Source organism: Dipodomys merriami, unplaced genomic scaffold (genome assembly GCF_024711535.1).
Source record: "Dipodomys merriami isolate MVZ:Mamm:240054 unplaced genomic scaffold, mDipMer1.0.p SCAF_92, whole genome shotgun sequence".
Taxonomy (NCBI): domain Eukaryota; kingdom Metazoa; phylum Chordata; class Mammalia; order Rodentia; family Heteromyidae; genus Dipodomys; species Dipodomys merriami.
Window position 1 is genome coordinate 1,615,816 of NW_027206535.1, and position 22,776 is coordinate 1,638,591.

At 40.9% G+C, this 22,776-nt stretch overlaps 1 protein-coding gene and 1 non-coding gene across 3 annotated transcripts in view; both read left to right on the top strand.

The window, feature by feature from the left end:
• Positions 1 to 22,776, top strand: part of LOC138821572 (sorting nexin-27) — a 75,017-nt gene that overhangs the window by 11,974 nt on the left and 40,267 nt on the right. For both annotated transcript variants that reach the window (XM_070013950.1, XM_070013949.1), the window contains exon 2: positions 14,074 to 14,305. In XM_070013950.1, the coding sequence (XP_069870051.1) occupies positions 14,074 to 14,305 (232 nt within the window). The remainder of the gene's footprint in view (positions 1 to 14,073; positions 14,306 to 22,776) is intronic.
• Positions 15,770 to 15,876, top strand: LOC138821651 (U6 spliceosomal RNA). The gene has a single exon (XR_011370177.1). It is a non-coding gene; the product is annotated as a U6 spliceosomal RNA (small nuclear RNA).

Here is a 22,776-nt window from a genome sequence, read left to right on the forward strand (position 1 = left end):
GTTATAAAAACCAATTTGGGGGGGGGCAGAGGGGTGGGAGTTTTAACCTAGTCTGGCCATAAACTCTTATCCTCCTACCTCTGCCTCCCAAGAGCTGAGATTACAAGCTTGTACACCACTATGCCTGATGGAGAAAGCATCTTTTTGAAACCTTTTTATAGGGGGTAGTGGTTGTGCTGAGTATTGAGCCCAAGTCCTTGTACAGGCTAAGCACTCTATCACTGAATTATACCCCAGCCCTGTCTTAAAACTTAAAATTTTTTTTTTCTTTTTTGCCGGTTGTTGAGCCTGAATTCTGGGTCTGGGCGCTGTCCCTCAGTTCTTCAGCTCAAGGCTAGCGCTCTACCACTTGAGCCACAGCACCACTTCTGGCTTTTTCTGCTTATGTGGTGCTGAGGAATTGAACCCAGGCCTTATGCATGCAAGGCAAGCACTCTACCACTGAGCCACTTTCCCAGCTCCCTTTTTATTTATTTATTTATTTATTTTTTGTGCCGATTCTGGCACACAAAAGAAGTTTGAGATAGAGCTGAAACTCAAGGGCTTGTGCTCTTCCTTGGCTTTTTCTGCTGAAGGCTGTTTTTTTTTTTTTTTGGTTGGTCGTGGGGCTCGAACTCTGGACCTGGGCACTGTCCCTCAGTTATTCAGCTCAAGGTGAGTGAGTGCTCTACCACTTGAGCCACAATGCCACTTCCAGTTTTCTGGTGGTTAATTGGAGATAAAGAGTCTCACGGACTTTCCTGCCTGGCTTTGAACCGCAATCCTCACATCTCAGCCTACAATGTGTAAGTCACTGGCATCTGTCTTTGAAGGCTGGAATTCCATCACTTGATCCACACCTTTACTTCCGGCTTTTTGGCCTGTTTACTAGAAATAAGAGTGTCTCAGATTTGCCTGCTTGGGCTGGCTTTGAACAGTTGTCCTCAGATTTTACTTAGCCTTCTCAGTAGCTAGGATTATAGGCATAAGACAGTGGTATCTGGCCAAACTAGGTTCTTGTGTAAAGATCTCAGAGCAAGACTAGAATGACAAATCTATATATTCTATGGACTTGATACGTAATAATTAGCTTACTTCCTTTGGAAAAGTACAGAGCCATCTGTAGACAGCTGCTTATGTACATACTTTCCCAGCTGCTTTCAAGAAGCTGGTTATTCTTACAGACTATTCAATGAAATTAGAAAGTTGTCCCTTCCCCTAAAAACTGCAGTATTTTTATATCTATTTTATATTTGTTTAGTATGCTTAAAAAATAAAGAGATGTATTAAGTAAATATTTAGAGATACTGGAAAATATGATTTCTAAAAGTTTTAGAAACATCTACTTTTATTGATCAGTTTAATTTTCATTTGTGAAATTTGCTGCTGTGAGGGTACATAGTTTTTACCCAGTGTTATAATCTCCTTGATCTGACAGGTTTAAAAATGTTTGGATGTTTTCCTAAGATAGGTAACCTGCATCTATCTTGAAAACAGCCCAGAATTTTGTTTTCTACTTAGTGTTTTAAATCCAAGGGAATGTGACACTGAATTTTCCTTTTTGAGTTATGTGTTTTTTTAATTTCAGGTCTCCCTTTCTAGTTACCTTTTTGTTGTTGTTGTTGTTGTTGGTCATGGGGCTTGACCTCTGGGCCTGGGTGCTGTCCCTCAGCTCAAGGCTAGCTCTACCTTTCTTCTTCTCCTTCTCCTTCTCCTCCTTCCACTTCCCCTTCCCCCTCCTCCTCCCCCTCCTCCTCCTCCTCTTCCGCCTCCTCCTCCTCCTCTTCTTCTTCTTCTTCTTTTTGCCAGTCCTGTGTCTTGAACTCAGGGCCTGGGCACTGTCTGTGAACTTCTTTTGCTGAAGACTAGAGCTCTGTCAACTTAAGCCACAGTGCCACTTCTGGCCTTTTCTGTGTATGTGGTACTGAGGAATAGAACCCAGCACTTCATGCATGCTAGGCAAGCATTCTACCACTAAACCACATTCCCAGACCTAGATAGTTTTTAATTTTGACTGTGATTTTAGAAGTAATGATAGATTTACACATCCAGGTAAGGTACTCCTTGGGCATAAACTGAGCACTTAGGAAGTGGAGTGCAATCTAGGTTTCAGGAGAAAAAAAAACAAATCTATGAGGAATCATGCTTTTAATTATATAATCACATTCAGAAATTGAAATAGAACCTTAAAAAGTTCCTTTGGTAGTTTCTTAGACTTGCATACAAGGTTGTTGATAAAGCAGATAGTATTTATTTATTTATTGGTTGGTTGGTTTTGGGCTTGAACTCTGGGCCTGGGTGCTGTCCCTGAGCTCTTGAGCTCAAGGTGGGTACTGCTCCTGAGCTCTACAGCTCAAGGTGAGGGCTCTACCACTTGAGCCATAGCACCACTTCCGGATTTCTGGTGGTTAATTGGAGATCAGTGTCTCATGGACTTTTCTGCCCAGGCTGGCTTTGAACCGCGATCCTCGGATCTCAGCCTCTTGAGTATTTAAGATTACCAGCATGGTTGGGAAGGTGGCTCAGTGGTAGAGTGCTTGCCTTATATGCTTGAGGTCCTGGATTCCTTTCCTCAGTACTACACAAGCAGAAAAAGTCAGAAGTGGTGCTATGGCTCAAGTGGTACAGTGCTAGCCTTGAGCTGAAGAGCTGAGGGACGGCACCCAGGCCAGGCCCCACAACTGCCAAAAAAAAACAAAAACAAAAACCCAAAACTACACGCACACACAAAATTACAGGCATGAGCCACCAGCGCTGGCTTTTTGTTTTTATTAGTATACTTAGTTGTACAAGGTGGCGATCCATTGTAACATTTCCATGAATATGTGCACTATATCAGCCACTCCTCTTTTTCTTTCCCTATCACACTCATTATTTCAGTTTTTATTTTTTTATTTTATTATTATTTTTTTTGCTGGTCCTGGGGCTTGAACTCAGAGCCTAGGCTCTGTCTCTGAGCTCCTGTTTTTTGCTCAAGGCTAGAATTCTACCACTTGAGCCACAGCTTCATTTCTTTCTTTTCTTTCTTTCTTTCTTTCTTTTTTTTTTTTTTTTAGTGGTGAATTGGAGATTAGGGTCTCACTGACTTTCCTTCCTGGAATGGTTTTGAACCATGATTCTAGAGCTCAGCCTCCCAAGTAGCTAGGATTATAGGTGTGAACCACAAGATCTCTCTTTAGTTTTTATTCTTTTAACTTTCACTGTGATTGCTTTACCAAATTAAAAATATTAGGGGTTGTTACTTAAATTGGCCATGTGTACTTAATGATTTAAGTGTAGGAGATGTCAGATTCTGAGTTGTTATTGGGAAATGATTTAGGACTAGTTGTATTAAGAGACTAGCTGAGGGGCTGGGAATGTGGCTTAGGGGTAGAGTGCTTGCCTAGCATCCATGAAGCCCTAGGTTCTATTCCTCAGTACCACATAAACAGAAAAAGCCAGAAGTGGTGCTGTGGCTCAGGTGGTAGAGTGCTAGCCTTGAGCATAGAGAGGTTCAAGGACAGTGCCTAGGCCCTAAGTTCAAGCTCTAGGACCAGCAAAAAAAGAGACTAGCTGAGTGCTTGGTCTTTAGAAATGATGTACATGTCATTGTCACTTTTTAAAATTCGTTTTCTTTTTAAATTTTTTTTTCTTTTAAAAATATTTATTTTGCTGAGTGCCAGTGGCTTATGCCTATAATCCTAGCTACTCAGGAGGCTGAGATCTGAGGATCGTGGTTCAAAATCAGCCCATGCAGGAAAGTCCCTGAGACTTTTAACTCCAATAAATCCCTCAGAAAACCGGAAGTGGCACTGTGACTAAAGTGGTAGAGCACTCACCTTGAGCTGAAGAGCTGAGGGATAGTGCTCAGGCCCAGAGTTCAAGCTCCACAACTGACTATATATATATGTATGTATTTCACTTATTCATTTTATATTTAAATTAGCATACATGAGTAATGTGGTGGGTTTTCTTCTATACTTTCATACATTTATGCAGTTTACTTTGAACATGTTCATCCATCCATAATATTTTTGAATATAACCATAGTATTGCTATATGCTGATCAGATTTGCAAATACAAAAATTAAAAAAAATCTTAACTGAGGGCTGAGAAGGTGGCTTAGTGGTAGAGTGCTTGCCTAGCATGCATGAAGCCCTGGGTTCAATTCCTCAGTACCACATAACAGAAAAAGCCAGAAATAGTGCTGTGGCTCAAGTGGTAGAATGCTAGCCTTGAGCAAAAGAGCTCAGGTACAGCGCCCAGGCCCCCAGTTCAAGCCCCAGGACTGTCAAAAAAAAAATCCTATTGAAAAAAAAAGTATCAGTGTTACTTGTAATTTTTAGAGTTTTTGTGTTAGAACTTTGTTTAAGCCTTTGGGTAGTTCAATAGCCTCTTCCAAGTAAAAAAAAGGAGAGAGAGAGAGAGAGAGAGAGAGAGAGAGAGAGAGAGAGAGAGAGAGAGAGAGAATGTGTGTGTGTGTGTATGTGTATGTGTATGTGTATGTGTATACATGCATGCATATGTTTGCATGCTGATCCTGAGGCTTGAACTCAGGGCTTGGGTACTGTCCCTGAGCTCTTTTTGTTCAAGGTTAGCGCTCTACCACTTTGAGCCTCAGTGCTACTTCTGGTTTTCTGATGGTTAATTGGTGATAGAAGTCTCACAAAGAGTACTGGGAATGTGGCTTAGGGGTAGAATGCTTGCCTAACATGCTTGAAGCCCTGGGTTCGATTCTTCAGTACCACATAAACAGAAAAAACCAGAAGTGGCACTGTGGCTCAAGTTGGCAGAGCTCTAGCCTTGAGTCAAAGAAGTTCAGGGACAGTGCCCAGGCCCTGAGTTCAAGCTCCAGGACTGGTCAAAAAAAAAAAAAAAGTCTCACAGACTTCGCTTCTCAGGCTGACTTCAAACCTTGATCCTCAGACCTTAGCCTCCTGAATAGCTAGGATTACAGGCAAGAGCCACTCACACCTGGCAGAGATTATTATTTTTTTTTTGGGGGGTCCGGTCGTGGGGCCTGAACTCTGGGCCTGGGCACTGTCCCTCAGCTCTTCAGCTCAAGGCTAGCACTCTACCACTTGAGCCACAGCACCACTTCCAGCTTTTTTCTTTTTGCTTATGTGGTGCTAAGGAATCGAACCCAGGGACTCATGCATGCAAGGCAAGCACTCTACCACTGAGTCACCTTCCCAGCCCCAGAGATTATATTTTTTAAACCTGGGATTAAATTTAAAGCCTCATGCTCACCAGGTTAGCACTCTTGTCATTTGAGCCATACCTCTAGGCCTTTTTTTTTGTCGGTCATGGGGCTTGAACTCTGGGTCTGGGCTGTCCTGCTCTACCACTTGAGCCACTTCCGGTTTTCTAGTGGTTTATTGGAGAGCAGAGTCTCACGGATTTTTCTGCCCGGGCTGGCTTTGAACCATATCCTCGATCTCAGCCTCCTAAGCAGCTAGGATTACAGGCATGAGCCACCGGTGCCCATCTAGTTCCAGCCCTTTTTCGCATTGGTTAAAGGTAGAATCTCACTTTATGTCCTAGCCTTCCTGGGCTGACTCTCCTCCTTCTCTGTGTTGCTGGGGATGACAAGTGTACACAATTGCGGATCACCCACATTGCTTACTCTGTCACTGGGTTGACAACCAGCCACTAGTTGAGATGGAGTCTCTTTAATGTCTTTTTTTTTTTTTTTTTTGGTCGGTCGTGGGGCTTGAACTCTGGGCCTGGGCGCTGTCCCTCAGCTCTTCAGCTCAAGGCGAGCTCTCTACCACTTGAGCTACAGTGCCACTTCCGGTTTTCTGGTGGTTTATTGGAGATAGGAGTCTCACAGTCTCTCCTGCCCGGGCTGGCTTTGAATCGCGATCCTCAGATCTCAGCCTCCTGAGTAGCTAGGATTATAGGCGTGAGCCACCAGCGCCTGGCTCTTTAATGTCTTCTTGCATAGTCTGGCTTTGAATCACTTCTTGTCCCAAGTAGACAACAGTCTTAAGTCACTACACCCGGCAATTTAGTACTGAGATTTTATTTACACGCAGTCACATAGCTTAAGTGTAGTTTGTTCCTCTCTCCCTTCCTCTATTTTTTACTCTCTCTCTCTCTTTTTTTTTTTTTGGGTCGGTTGTAGGGCTTAAACTCTGGGCCTGGGCGCTGTCCTTCAGCTCTTCAGCTCAAGGCTAGCTCTACCACTTGAGCCACAGCACCACTTCTGGCCTTTTCTGCTTATGTGGTGCTGAGGAATTGAACCCAGGGATGCATGCATGCATACAAAGCAAGCACTGTGCCACGGAGCTGCCTTTCCAGCCCTTCTCTCTTCCTTGTTTTTGCAGTGCCAGGGACCCAGGGCCTTGACCATGTTAAGCAAAGTACTTTACTATTGAGCTACATTGTTGGCCCTAGAGCTTGAGTTTTGATCAAAAGAATTCACCCGTTTAACCACCCCAAGTAAGATGTAGCATACTTTCCTCACTTAAGAATCTTAGCCTGGTGCTGGTGGCTCATGCCTGTAATCCTAGCTACTCAGGAGGCTAAGATCTGAGGATCATGGTTCACAGCCATCCTGGGCAGGAAAGTCTGTGATACTCCTATCTCCAATAAATCACTAGGAAACTGGAAGTGGAGCTGTGACTCAAGTGGTATCTAAGCCCAGAGTTCAAGCTCCACGACCGACACACACACACACACACACACACACACACACACACACACACACACACACACACACACACACACACACACACACACACACACACACACACACACACACACACACACACACACACACACACACACACACACACACACACACACACACGCTTAGCTGGGTATCTCAAGCGGTATCTAAACCCAGAGTTTAAGCTCCACGACTGACACACACACACACACACACATACACACACGCTTAGCTGGGTATCTAAGCCCAGAGTTCAAGCTCCATGACACACACACACACACACGCACACGCGCGTGTGCGCTTAGCCGGGCACTGGTGGCTCATGCCTGTATTCCTAGCTACTTAAGAGGCTGAGATCAGAGGATCATGGTTCAAAGCCAGCCTGGGCAACAAAATACATGAGATTCTTGCTTCCAATAAACTACTAGAAAACTGGAAGTGGTTCAAGTGGTAGAGCACTTGCCTTGAGCTGAATAGCCTCAGGGACAGCATCCAGGCCCAGAGTTCAACCTCCATGACCAACCAACAACCAAAAAAAAAAAAAAGCTTCTTTCTGTTCTTTTGCATTTAATACCCATTCCCTCCCCTTCAGACAACCACAATATCTACTGTAGTTTTCTCTATTTTGAACTTCAAATACATGGGATCAAATCATTGTGACTCTTTTTTTCCCCCTGTGTCTTTGAGATTTATTTGTATTGTGTATAAAGTAGTTTCTTCCTTTTAAGTACTATAATCTCTTCCATTTCTCATGAATAAACCACAATTTGTCTTTCCTTTTTTTTTTTTTTTTTATAGAAATGGCTCTGTTTTAGTTTTGGAGTATTATAAATAAAGCTATAGTGAACAATTCAACTCTAGTTGTTTATGTGGAAAGATTTTCATTTCTCTTGGGTAAATACCCAGGAGTGGGATTGCTGGATCATAGTGTATGTGCTATAATGAATTGATATTTTTGAGATGTTCCCATCAGCAGTATATGAGAATACCACATCTTTGGCAAAATTGGTATTGTCAAATTTTTAAATTTTAGCATTCTTTTTTTTTTGTTGTTGTTGTTGGTCGTGGGGCCTGAACTCTGGGCCTCGGTGCTATCCCTCAGCTCTTCAGCTCAAAGCTAGTGCACTACCACTTGAGCCACAGCGCCACTTCCGGCTTTTTCTGCTTATGTGGTGCTGAGGAATCGAACCCAGTACCTCATGCATATAAGGCAAGCACTCTACCACTGAGCCACCTTCCCAGCTCCAAATTTTAGCCTTTTTTTTTGGTCCAGTTGTGGGGCCTGAACTCTGGGCCTGGGTGCTATCCTTCAGCTCTTCAGCTCAAGGCTAGCACTCTACCACTTGAGCCACAGCGCCACTTCCGGCTTTTTTCTTTTTGTTTATGTGGTGCTGAGGAATTGAACCCAGGGCCTCAGGCATGCAAGGCAAGTGCTCTACCACTGAGCTACCTTCCCAGCCCATTTTAGCCATTCTTACAGGCACAAAGCCAAGTGTTTTTAATTTATAAAATTGAAAAGTATGCTTATCACTTGCAGTTATGGAATTTTTTATCTGTTTTTAATAGGCTGCTTTTGAAGGACTAATTACCATTTAATTACTTTCTTGGATGCCACATGGGGTCAAAATAGTATTCTGCTTACTATGTAGAAGGACACCTTTTTCTGGTATAGTTAGTGATTGGCTTTTGCCTTATTGCTATCCATACCTTATTTTCCTTATATTCAGCTTTCTTCACAGGCAGTATACAAATTATATTTAGAGCTTATTCTCCTGTTTATGGGAGTGTTTGTATTAGCTTTATAATTTTCTCAACTGCTTAATTCTCATTGAAGAGGAGTATTTTTTGAAGCCACTCCCATTAGCTATCTAAAAAATCCTCTCATTTGAGCCAAATGTTGGTTTTATTTAAAAATGAACATTATATCAAAGTTATCAAGTGTGTCTTTACAGTGATGAAAACAAAATAATTTGAGTACATATAGATAGCAAGGAATCAAATTCTGATTTTATTTTGGGTTGTTAGGGTTTGGGACAATCTTCCTGCTCTACCAACAATTTGTTGTGAAAACATTTCAGAAATAGGAAAGCTGGAAAAATTATACAGTGAGTTCCTATACGCTTATCACCTTGATTCTAAAACTGACAGGACTGAGAATGTGGCTTAGTGGTAGAGTGCTTGCTTAACATGCATGAAGCCCCCCCTAGCTTCTTGATTCCTCAGTACCATATAAACAGAAAAAAACCAGAAGTGGTGTTGTGGCTCAAGTGGTAGAATGCTAGCCTTGAGCAAAAGAAGCTCAGGGGCAGTGCTCAGGCCCTGAGTCCAAGCCCTAGGACTGGCAAAAAGTAAAAATAAGGTAAAATTAGCATTTAGTTGTATTTGCTTAATATATGCTGTTAAATTGTTTTTTTTTTTTATAGTGTGTTTAAGCTATTACCTTTTCTTAGCAGAAGAGACATAAACAGGTAGATCCTATTGGATATTATGTAGGACTTAATGGTCATCCTGTTGTTTTCATCACCTTTGAGAGCTCAACCCTTCATTTTCAAATGAACTCCAAGTAGATTATGTTGCAAAGACAGAAAAAGAAGATAAGGGAAAGAGATATTTGTTTTACTTTTTTTTTTTTTTTTTTTTTTTTTGTCGGTCGTGGGGCTTGAACTCTGGGCCACTTCCGTTTTACTTTTTTTTTTTAAACTTTAATTATCATGAAGTCCAAAATTCTCCCAAGCTTTTTTGCCCAATTGAAGCAAATACTATAGCACAAACAACTTCATTGGCTGGCTACCATGTTTTAGAACTTTATCTTAGTCTCACAAGAATTTTTTTTTTTTGGTTGGTCGTGGGGCTTGAACTCTGGTTTTGGGTGCTGTCCCTCAGCTCTTCAGCTAAGGCTAGTGCTCTGCCACTTGAGCCACAGTGCCACTTCTGGTTTTCTGGTGGTTTATTGGAGATAAGAGTTTCAGGGACTTTACTGCCCGGGCTGACTTTGAACCACAATGCTCAGATCTCAGCCTCCTGAGTAGCTAGGATTACAGGCGTGAACCACCAGCACCTGGCTCACAATAACTCTTGTTAGCTATAAGCATTATTATCTACATTTTATGTGAATTAAGAATTTAAGGTAGTAATTTCCCTGCTGTTATGTTAAATGGAACAATTGATATTCATATTCAAAGATGTCTTTGAATTACATACTTTGAATTACAAGAGTGGTGAAAGTTCTCCCTTTCTTTTTTTTTTTTTACATTTTTTTTTGGGTCTGGTTGTGGGGCCTGAACTCTGGGCCTGGGCGCTGTCTCTCAGCTCTTCAGCTCAAGGCTAGCACTCTACCACTTGAGCCACAGTGCCACTTCCAGCTTTTTTCTTTTTACTTATGTGGTGCTGAGGAATCGAACCCAGGGCCTCATGCATGCAAGGCAAGAGCTCTACCACTGAGCCACCTTCCCAGCCCAAAGTTCTCCCTTTCTATTTTACATTTTCTAAGGTCTTCAGAATTACACAAGTTTTGGAACCACACCTAGTTGAAGCTGGTTTAGTAGCATTTGTGTGGAAAAAAGTATATCATAAAAACATTTTGTGACTAACACATTTATGACTGATAACCTCTTAATTCTTGAGGGAAGGCCTTTTTCAACTCAGACGTTCTGAGGTTTTTACTGACCTCTTTTCACTCTCTGAAAAATGAAAGAATGACTGTCTTTGTATTAAGTTGTGGAATGTATAGCATTCTTTCTGTAGTTAAGTCAGATAGTACTTAGGATATAGCACTGGAGGTTCTTTCCTGTCTTTTTTTTTTTTTCTTTTTCTTTTTCTGGTATTGCAGTTTGTAGTCAAAAAGCCTTGTGCTTTCTTGCTAGGCTGTTGTTCTGCCACAGAGCCAGGCCTGCAGCCTGGCTTTGTGCTGATTATTTTGGAGACAGACTTGCAGATTTTTCTGCCAGAGCTGGTTTTGAACCATTATACTCTAGACCTCTGTCTCTTGAGTAAGTAGGATTATCAGAGTGAGCTATGAGCACTTGGCTTTTTCTTTTTCTTTTTTTGTTGGTACCAGGAATTGAACTTAGTAGGGCCTTATACTTGCTTGGCTAGCACTCTACCATTTGAGCCCTATCTCTAGCTTAGCTTTTTGCTGATGTTTTGGAAATGGAATCATGTGGACTTTTCTGCTCAGCTTGACTTGGAGTTATGATCTTCAAGATCTGAGCCCCATGATTACAGGCATGAACTACTGGCACCCACCCAAAATCCTCTATTTTGTTAAAAAATTAATATGGATATTTATGAGTAAGATAGATTTCTATTCTCTTGTTGTATTAACATTAACCTTTTCAATTTATTTCTTTGCAAACAAATTATTTTTTTGACTTTAAGGCCAAAGAATTAGATGATAACATCTGGTAGCCCATAATTTCAGGTTTTTTTTTTTTTTTTTTTTTGGGTCCGGTCATGAGGCCTGAACTCTGGGCCTGGGCACTGTCCCTCAGATCTTCAGCTCAAGGCTAGTGCTCTACCTCTTGAGCCACAGCGTCACTTCCGGCTTTTTTCTTTTTGCTTATGTGGTGCTGAGGAATTGAACCCAGGGCCTCAGGCATGCAAGGCAAGCGCTCTACCACTGAGCCACCTTCCCAGCCCCATCAGGTTTTTGTTTTTTTAAAACCAAACTTGTTTTTTAAATTTTTTTTTGTCAGTTGTGGGGCTTGAACTCTGGCCTGAGTTCTGTCTCTGAGGCTCTTTGTGTTCAAGGCTAGCACTCTTGTCATTTGAGCCACAGTACCACTTCCAATTTTTTGAGTGGTTTATTAGAGATGAGTCTCATGGGGGCTTTTTTTTTTTTTTTTTTTTGGTCAGTTGTGGAGCTTGAACTCTGGACCTAGGCACTGTCCCTGAGCTCTTCAGCTCAAGGCTACTGTTCTACCACTTGAGCCACAGCACCACTTCCAGTTTTCTGGTTTATTGGAGAGAAGAGTCTCAGGGACTTTCCTTCCCAGGCTGGCTTTTAACGGTGATCCTCAGCTCAGCCTCCTGAATAGTTAGGATTACAGGTCTGAGCCTCTGGCATGCCCAGCATATCCCAAATTTCTTTATACATAGTGTTTCTTTGTTTTTTTTTCTCCTGGTACTGGAAAGCAACCGGTGGCTTTGCATATTTTAGGTAAGCACTACCATGAGCAACATCTCCAGTCCCCGCAGTATATAATTCTTTTTTATATCTATGGATTTGTGGGTTCAGACATTGTTCACCACAGGTAATGTGTTTTATTACATTAATTGTCATAACAACTGTTAGGGAGAGTTATTGTTCCTATTTTGCAGATGTGGAAAGCAAGACTTAGAAAGATTGAAAAATTCAAGATGACTCACAGGCAGAGTCAGGATTTGAACTCATGTAGATTTTCTTCCCATTGTGTCATCTTACTAGCTAATCAGAATTTATCATTTTCTTTTGGTCCTTTAATATGACCTGTTCAAATTTTCATCAGTAAAGGAGTTCATTTTCTTCTATGTTACTGGATTTTTTTTTGTAAAACTGCTTTTTAGTTTATAAATTTGACTTTCAAGTTATAAAATGTCAAGAGTACTGAATTTACTGACTAGATTGCTAAACCCGTAATAAGGAGGGAGGCTAGTGAGTGAATGCCTGCCTGCTCAATTTGTGTAAGTGGGTGTTTCAGATACCACACTTTGACAGAGACAATTCTAGCGACTAAAAAGTATGTGGAAGTCTTATGACTAAACTTAGCATTCATTTTCAAGGAGGAAAAAAGCTTTAATGGTTTGGAACAGAACTGAAAAGAACTCTAAAGGGTAGATAAGCTTTAAAATATTAAATAAATTAGAGGCCAGGTGTGTATTTCCTATCTTTCTTGGGATAACCATGGTAGGGAACCTCCAGTTGCCAGTGGTTTATGCTGAGACAGCAGACTGGCTCAGCATTCTGAGGGGGTAGTTCAGTTTGCTGAGTGAGTTTTATAAGACTCAGCATCTTTGTCTGCAAAATTATTGCTCTACCAAACCTTGTACTTTTCCTTATTTTAGTCTTTATACACGGGAACAGGAATGAGTAGGTTGGTTTACTGTGTAACCTTAGGTGTATGTTTTTTAGTTTGAACAGATTACACAGGGCTTTAAGTGAGATAACACAGAATAGGTTAAAAAAAAAAGTAGAATCCTGAGAGATTAATTGATTTGGGAAAACAAAGGAAGTTGGGTCAGATAATGCAACTTTAGAAAGAATTTTTTTTTTTTTTTGTCCATCGTGGAGCTTCCGGTTTTCTAGTTGTTTATTGGAGATAGTAGTTCTCACGGACTTTCCTGCCTGGGCTGGCTTTGAACCGAGATCCTCAGATCTCAGCCTCCTGAGTAGCTAGGATTACAGGCTAAAGAAGATATTCTTTTTTTGGGTCCGGTTGTGGGCCTGAACTCTGGGCCTGGGCGCTGTCCCTCAGCTCTTCAGCTCAAGGCTAGCACTCTACCTCTTGAGCCACAGCGCCACTTCGGGCTTTTTTCTTACGTGGTGCTGAGGAATCGAACCCAGGGCCTCAGGCATGCAAGGCAAGCGCTCTACCACTGAGCCACCTTCCCAGCCCAAGAAGATATTCTTAAAGGTCAAGAGATATAAGAAACTAATATGTGTGAAGATGAATAATATTTAACCCCAATGCAATAAAACTTGATATAAAAGAAAATTAATTGCCGGGCGCCAGTGGCTCATGCCTGTACTCCTGGCTACTCAGGAGGCTGAGATCTGAAGATTGCAGTTCAAAGCCAGCCCAGGAGGGAAAGTCCCTGAGACTCTTCTCTCCAATAAACCACCAGACAACCGGAAGTGGTGCTGTGGTTCAAGTAGTAGAGCACTTGCCTTGAGCTGAAGAGCTAAGGGACAGTGCCCATGCCTAGAGTTCAAGTTCTGCAACTGACCCTTCCCCTCCCCCCAAAAAAAGTCTCATAGTGTTTCCTGCCCTGTCTGGCTTTTAACTACGATCCTCAGATCTGAGCCTCCTGAATAGTAGGATCATAGGTGTGAGCTGCTGGCACAAATTTTTTAGTTTGGTTTAGTTTAAATGGACAGACTACAGTTTAAAAGTCACTCTGATTATATTGTACATATGCTTAGCTTAAGACGCTTTGTTTCCTCCCCAGCATCACCCTCTTTTCCTTGTGTTTGTCTGAAGCTGTGTGTGTGTGAGCTATTAGAATAGAGGAAGGGTAGGTCTTCTTACTTGTTTCCTTCTCTCTCCTTGCCATTAGTTCACAATTTGCACCTTAGAATTTTGTAAAGGTAGAAAAGAATTCTTTTGGAAGCAAGTGAACTTTTTGATCTTAAGATTCCTCACACTATCTGGCACTGGAGTGGGAACAGGAGAAGAGGGTAGAAATACAAAGTGTTTGGACCCTTCTGGTTTATGGGATTGTCTTTTTCCCTTTTTCCCCTTAGGAACGGCGTGAATGTTGAGGGGGCGACACACAAGCAGGTGGTGGACCTGATCCGTGCAGGCGAGAAGGAATTGATCTTGACAGTGTTGTCTGTACCTCCTCATGAGGCGGATAACCTAGATCCCAGTGACGACTCCTTGGGACAATCATTTTATGATTACACAGAAAAGCAAGCAGTGCCCATTTCGGTCCCCACATACAAACATGTGGAGCAGAATGGTGAGAAGTTTGTGGTGAGTGTCAGCCCCACTTGATCCTCAAACATCTAGCTTTCATTTCCCTGTCTTATGAGTATATTAGAATAGAGTTAAAAGACTGCAATCCAAGTCAGTTTTTCCACCAGGAAAATGGGTTCATGCATAGATTAGAGACATCCTGATTCATTTCAGGGGATAAACTACAGTATTAAAGAGTTATATTTCTGCTTAAGTACAATTTTATTTTAATTCCTGACAGTTTCAGGTTTGCATTTTGGTCTATTATAAACGCATGGGAGTTTCTTTGATGCTTGCTTGCTTATTCTTTTATTGGTTGTCATATCTCTTTGCTAACAGTAATCTCTTGTTTGTTGACTTTGTGGAGCAATAGAGCAAGATTAATTTAAAAAGTTGGTGTTCACCCTCTGTTGGATAATGCAGAGGTTTGTTTTTTTGAGCCTATGCCTTCTTATACTCCTCATTACATCTTCTTCATTTCTTTGGAGATGCATGTGTGCATGATTAGTTCAGATTTTCCTCAAGATTCCAATGATACTAAGTCCAATTCCCATTAGATACTTTACACATTTTTATTTTGTTGCTACTGTAGACATGTAGGAGCCCATCATGAATTTTGTATGTGTGCCAGCCCCGTTCCTGAATGCTGCTGTTTGTTCCTCAAAACATCATTGCCACTGATAACCTCAATCTACTTATTTTCCTGTTGGTTGCTGTATGCTTTTTTGCCTTTGATCACTTTGGGTATGATATAATGAAAAATATTCATTATTCCTTGTAGAAAATGAAAAGTGAATTCTGTTAAGATACTGGGTAACAGGTAGCAGGTGTTTAAAATGGATCTGCAGGACTGGGAATATAGATAGCTCATTGGTGACTTTTCCTAGCATGTGCAAGACCATGAGTTCAGTCCTTAGCATCACTTAAAGGAAACAAAAACTAATCTGGTGATTAAAGTTGCAGCCTCTGATACTGGGATTTGTCTAAGCCACAAAAGGACTAAGCCACAAAACATTTATGGACTTGTTTTCTGAGGAGATAAGAAAAGCAAGGAAGCTAGGAGAGTTGCAGAGGGCTCAAATAGTTGGCATTATAAGGTAGCTGGAGATGATGGCACATAGGTTTTATATTAGTATGGTCCTTGTGTTCATAGAGCTATTTAGGAAATTTAGAGTTTTGTGCTTCTCAAGTATTAAATTTGAAACAAAAGGCAGGTAAAAAGTTGAAATTAAGGCCATATCCTAAAAGTAGAGCAGATTGGGTGTTGGGACCTTTGGGGACCTTGAGAATTTCTGTAGACTTGAGAAAAGAAATGAAACTACTAATTGTTCTTTTTTTAAAACAGCCTTATTAAGTACAACTTATCTATGTTAATATTCACTTAAATGGCTGGTTTTATTAATTTTGGTAAATGTTCATAGTGTTTCATCTACAATAAACTATCTGCTTGATTCATCTACCCATTAAAAAAAAATGAGGGGTGTGCTCACTTCGGCAGCACACATACTAAAATGGGAACGATACAGAGAAGATTAGCATGGCCCCTGCGCAAGGAAGACACGCAAATTCGTGAAGCATTCCATATTTTTTTAGAGTTGATCATTGTTTGTGATTGCATGTTTCCTTCAATTGTGTTCTCCCTGGCATTCAGAAAGTAAGGGAGAGGAGAAAGAGTGGGGAGGGACACTCCCATCAGTAGCCTCAACCTGTGCTTTTGTGCATTATTCTGAGAATAAATTTGTTTCAAACATTAAAAAAAAAAAATGAGGGGCTGGGAATGTGGCTTAGTGGTAGAGTGCTTGCCTTGCATGCACAAAGCCCCGGGTTTGATTCCCTAGTACCACATAAACAGAAAAATCCAGAAGTGGTGCTCTGGCTCCAGTAGTAGAGTGCTAGCCTTGAGTAAAAGAAGCGCAGGGACAGTACCTAGGCCCTGAGTTCAAGCCCCATGACTGGCCCCCCCCCCCCAAAAAAAGTATTGTCAGGCTAGTAGAGTAGCTCAAGTGGAACAAAGTCTGCCTAGCAAGCATGAGACCCTGAGTTCAAACCCAAACTGTAAAACAGAGAAAAGAAAAGGAAACATTGTTAATAGTTGTAAGGGTTTGTTATATATTTTGGATAGATATATTATCAAATAGATGTTTTATAAATATTTCTACTGGTCTATAACCTGCCTTTTCAGTTTTTTAAAAAAAACAGTGGTTTGCAAAGAATAGAAATTAGACATTTTGTTATTGTTGTTGTTTTTTAACTTTTTTTGTTTTGTTTTGCTGACGTGGGGCCTGAACTCTGGGCCTGGGCGCTGTCCCTCAGCTCTTCAGCTCAAGGCTAGTTAGTGCTCTACCACTTGAGGTACAGTGCCACTTCCAGCTTTTTCTGCTTATATGGTGCTGAGGAATCGAACCCAGAGCCTCATGCATGCAAGGCAAGCACTCTACCACTGAGCCAACCACCAAGCCCCGAAATTAGACATTTTGATTAAGTCAACTTTATCAACTTTTTTCTTTTTCTTTTCTTTTCTTTCTTTCTTTCTTTTTTTTTTTTTTGGTGCTCATACTGGAGCTTGAATTCAGAGTCTTATGCTCTTGCTTTGTTTTTATTTTTGTTTTTTTGGCCAGTTCTGGGGCTTGAACTCAGGGCCTGGGCACTATCCTTGAGCTCCGTTTGCTCAAGCCTAGCACTCTACCACTTGACTTGAGCCTTAGCACCACTTTTGTCTTTTTCTGTTTATGTGGTACTGAGGAATCGAGAACCCAGGATTTCATGCATGCTAGGCAAGCACTCTACCACTAACCTACATTCCCAGCCGCTTTTTTTTTTTCCTTCCTTCTTCTTTATTTTTGTGCTGGTCCTGAGGCTTGAACTGGTCCTGAGCTTCTTTTGCTTTACCTCGTGAGCCACAGCTCCACTTCTAGCTGTTTGGTGTTTATTTGGAGATAAGATTCTCATAGACTTTCTTGTTTGGGTTGGCTTTAAAGCTCGATCCTTAGATCACAGCCTCCTGAGTAGCTAAGATTACAAGTCTGAGCCAGGAGAAACCAGCTGCTTTGCTTTTTTGTTCAAGGCTGGCACTCTACCATTTGAGCCATGCCTCCACTTTTTTTTTATTGTGAAAATACCATACAGGCGGGTTACAATTACATGGGCAAGGTAAATGCCTCCACTTTTATTTTTGTTTTTTTGCTGGTTAATCGACAATAAAGAGTCTCAGGGATATTTCCACCCAGGCTGCTTTGAACCAGGATCTTCAGATCTCAGCCTCTTAAATAGCTTGGATTACAGATGTGAGCCACGGGCTTCCAGCTTCTTTGTGATTTTTTTGATACTTTTGACTATAATCTGCCTTGAAGAAGAAAACTGTTTTGGTTAAAACAACTAGACTTGATACCTATGTCTTTCCCAGTATTGGAAAATTTTCAACTGTCTTTCATTAACTCAGTTTACTATGAATTTTTACTTCTTTTCTTGAATACCCATAAATGTGAATGCTGACTTGCTTAAAGTTTCCCATGATTCTTACAGGCTTTTGGTTGTTATATTTGCTTATTGGAAAGATTTGATTATTAGAAAAGAACAGTCTTCAAGCTCAGGAATTGTTTCTTCTGCTTGCTCTAGTCTGCTGTGGAAGTTATTAATTGCATTTATTTCTTGAAATTCTGTTTTTTAGCAGGACTGAGGTGTGTGTGTGTGTGTGTGTGTGTGTGTGTGTGTGTGTGTGTGTGTGTGTGTGTGTGTGTGTGTGTGTGTGTGTGTGTGTGTGTGTGTGTGTGTGTGTGTGTGTGTGTGTGTGTCTATGAGGGGTTCTTGGGGCTTGAACTCAGGACTTGAGTGCTGTCCCTGAGCTTGAGCCATAGGCCCACTTCAGGCTTTTTGCTAGTTAATTGGAGATAAGAGCCTCATGGACTTTCCTGTCTGGTCTGGCTTTGAATTCAGATCCTTAAGATCTCAGCCTTTTGAGTTGCTAGGATTATAGATATGATTTACTGGTGCCTGACTGAGATGGACTCTTTTTTTTTTTTCTTTTTGGGGTCTGGTCGTGGGGCCTGAACTCTGGGCCTGGGCGCTGTCTCTCAGCTCTTCAGCTCAAGGCTAGCGCTCTACCACTTGAGCCACAGCCCCACTTCCGGCTCTTTTCTTATGTGGTGCTGAGGAATCGAACCCAGGACCTTGAGCATGCAAGGCAAGCGCTCTACCACTGAGCCACCTTCCCAGCCCGAGATGGACTCTTAATATAGTTTTGTTTTTGTTTTATTTTGGTCCGTATGGGGCCTGAACTCTGGGCCTGGGCGCTGTCCCTCCCTCAGCTCTTTAGCTCAAGGCTAGCGCTCTACTACTTGTGCCATAGCACCACTTCTGACTTTTTCTGCTTATGTTGTGCTGAGAAATTGAACTCAGGGCCTCATGAATGCAAGGCAAGCACTCTACCATTGAGCCTCCTTCCCAGCCCCTTAGTATAGTTTTGATTTACATATTTTTTAAAAGTTTATTATTAGGTCACGTTATGAGTACAGTACATTTGTGTTTGTGTGTGTGTGTGTGTGTGTGTGTGTGTGAGTGTGTGAGTGTGAGTGTTTGTGTTTGTATGTCTGTTTAAGCTTAAACTCAGGGCCCAGGCACTGTCCCTGAGCTCTTTTTGCTCAAGACTAGTGCTCTACCATTTTGAGCCACAACACCACTTCCATTTTTCTGGTGGTGAATTGGAGATAAGAGCCACATGGACTTTCCTGTCTGGGCTGGCTTTGACCTTGGTCCTCAGAGCTCAGTTTCCTTAATGGCTAAAATTATAGGAAGGAGCCACCAGCACTCAGCTTATAATGCATTTTGAGCAGTGTTACCCCTTCTATTGTTTTCTCCCTTCCATTACTATACTCAAGTTATGAAGGTCAATTTTACATAATGTATCTTGAGTATAATGGCCTAATTTGCTTACCCTTCCTCCGTTTGTATGTCCCCCATCACTTCACCCCCAAAACATGCTTCTACTTCCTGGTATTCAAGATTTGCATCTTCTTAATTCAATTTATTTGTCTATTTATTTGACTATTCTCCTCTGTACAACTTTTTTGAGATTGTTATGTATTCTGGATTTTTATTTATTTTTTATTTATTTATTTTTGGTCAAGGGGCTTGAACTCTGGGCCTGGGTGCTGTCCCTTAGCTCTTCAGTTCAGGGCTCTATCACTTTACTAACTTGAGCCAGAATTACAGCTAGAATTACAGGCATGAACCACTGGCACCCAGCAAGGATATTAATCTTTTATCTGTTGAATAGCTAGTGAAAATTTTCTCCCATTCTGTGGATTGTCTGATTGACTGACTGATTGATTGATTGATTTATGCATGCCAGTCTTGGGGCTTGAACTCAGGGCCTGAGCACTGTTTCTGAGCTTTTTTATTTTTTGTTCAAGGCTAGCATTCTACCATTTGATCCACATTGCTACTTCCAGCTTTTTCTGTTTATGTAGTACTGAGGAATCAAACCCAGGGCTTCATGCATGCTAGGTAAGCACTTTTCCACTAAGTCACATTCCCAGCCCTAGTATGGCAAATCTTGTTAGAGATAGTTCACATAAACAAAGCTTCTTTGAGGTCCTCTATTGATTTATGCACATTAAATCAGCCTTTCATCTCTGGGATAAAACTGACTTGATTGTAGTGTATTTTTAAAAAATTAGTTGTTAAATTCTGTTACCCAGTATTTTATTAAGGAGCTTTGCCTCTGTGTTCACCAAAGAGATTGGTCTATAGTTCTTGTTTATTGTTGGGTCCCCACTTTTTTTGAGATGTGTATAATATTGGCTTCACAGATATGTTTGGTAGTAATCTTTCCATATCTTTCTTCTTTTTTTTGTTTTTGTTTTGGTTGTGAGGAGTTTGAATTTAGGGCCTGGGAGTTGTCCCTGAGATTTTTTTGCTCAAAGCTACTGCTCTACCACTTTGAATCATAGCTCCACCCTGGTTTTCTTGTGGTTAATCGGAGGAGATTATAATCTCACAGACTTTGCTGCCCAGGCTGCCGATGAGCCTGGATCCTTCCATCTAAAGCTTCCTGAGAAGCTAGGATTACAGACGTGAGCCACCAGTGCCCAGCCTTAAATTTCTATTTCATGGAAAAGTTTGAGGAGTACTGGTGTTAGTTCGTCTTATAGAATTCAACTGTGAATTCACCCACACATGGACTTTTCCTTATTGGGAGACTTAATTTCTTCCTTAATCTCATTGCTTCTTATGAGTCTGTTTAAGTGGTTTATATCTTCTTGATTCAGTTTAGACAGTTCATATATCTTTGTGAATTTATCAATTTCTACTAGACTTTCCATCTTATTTGAGTATAGGTTTTGAAAGTAGTCCATAATCTTTTGGATTTCTTTTTTTTTTTTTCTTGTCGGTCATGGGCCTTGAACTCTGGGCCTGAGCGCTGTCCCTCAGCTCTTCAGCTCAAGGCTAGTGCTCTACCACTTGAGCTACAGCGCCACTTCCAGTTTTCTGGTTGTTTATTGGAGATAAGAGTTTCAAGGAGTTTCCTGCCTCGGATGGCTTTGAACAGCGATCCTCAGATCTCAGCCTCTTGAGTAGCTAGGATTACAGACGTGAGCCACTGGCACCTGGCTTTCTTTTGGATTTCTTGAATGTTTGTGTGCTATTTCCATTTTCATCTCTTATTTGATCAATTCGAGTCTCTTTTTTTTTTTTGTCAAGTTAGTTAGGGTTTTGTCAATTTTATTAATTTTTTCGAAGAATCAGCTATTTGTTTTGTTGATTCTATTGATAGGTTTTTAGGTCTCTTAATTCATTGATTTCTGCCCTAATGTTTACTATCTCTGATCTATCATTTCTTTCATTATATTATTTACATTCCTCTTGCTATTATTAACCTGTTATTTAGAGTGGTGGCTGGGGCTCTGGAAAGGTGTCTGAGGGTTCTCAATGTTCCTGACTTCTCTCCATAGCAAGTTTTCAGATACTTTAGTATGTTTACACAATAGAAAAGTTCTCTCTGCATACTCTTACTTTTGCCATTTGAAAGTTCCCTGGAGTTTTACTTAGACAAGATTCATTGTAGAGGTAGACATCTGCTCTCTTTTTTTAAAATATAATTTTGTTTTTATTATTAAGGTGTTTACAGCGGGGTTACCATTTCATAAGTCAGGTAAAAAATACAATTCTTTTTGGACAATATCACCTATTCTTCCACTTTGCCTCAGTTTACTCCCCTTGCTTTAGTGTTATGTGGAGATTTTATCTTTCTTAGTTCTGTCATTTCTTCTTACATAGTTAATTTGTCTGCCTTATATTTATTAACTTTTTCAACCAGCTAAGGACTTATTCTTTTTTTTTTTTTTGGGTCCAGTTGTGGGGCCTGAACTCTGGGCCTGGGCACTGTCCCTCAGCTCTTCAGCTCAAGGCTAGCGCTCTACCACTTGAGCCACAGCACCATTTCTGGCTTTTTTCTTATGTGGTGCTGAGGAATCGAACCCAGGGCCTTATGCATGCAAGGCAAGTGCTCTACCCCTGAGCCACCTTCCCAGCCCCAGGACTTATTCTTTTTAAGTCAGCCACATAAGGATTTAGTCGCTTGCCTTGTACCTATTGTTAATTTTTTTTTCTAGTCCTGGGGCTTAAACTCTGGGCCTGGGCACTGTCACTGAGCTTTTTGCTCAAGGCTAGTGCTCTACCACTTGAGCCACAGCGGCACTTCCAGCTTTTTCTGTGTATGTGGTACTGAGGAATCAAACCCAGGGCTTCATGAATGCATGGCTGGCACTCTACCACTGAGCCACAATCCAGCCCCTATTGCTAATCTTGTAAAAGACTTTCCGTTGCCTTCCCAGATGTCTTGTAATCATTGTAGGATCTTAGACCTAATATGGCTCCTTTCACTTCCCAAGAGTAGAGTAGGTAATGCTGTAGGTATGCCTTTTGGATGAGAGAATTTGCTGCCCATCTCTCAACAGATTGTCATTTCCTTAGTAAAAGGGAATAGACAGGGGAATGGATGAACATTGTGTCTGTCCCATGGCCATTACTAATCACTTCCTTTATGCCTGGGCTATCAGATGAACTTTGCATCCTGAGCATGTGAGGTTTTTCCTCAAAGGAGGTCTTCAAATATTGAGAGATACCAAGAGGTTACTGTAGTTGTTTCCTTTTTTTATGTCCAATTTTCTATTATTTATAATAGGTTAATTATAGACTACTTGGAAATTTCCAAATTGACTTATCCTGTAAAATCAGAATGATGTTATTTAGGAATAATTCAATTAAAACTTGATTTTAAATATCATTAACTTTAAAAGAAATTCCAGTGCAACCCAATATTATAGAAGAATAATTCAAGGTGTATTAAAGACTTAAATGACAAACTGAAAGATTAAAAAGTCTTGGTAGAAACTATTGGTGAATATTTTTTAAAATTATGTATAGAAAAAAAGATTCTTTTTTATTAATAAGTTTTTTTACTGTGATAATACCGTACAGAGGGGTTACAA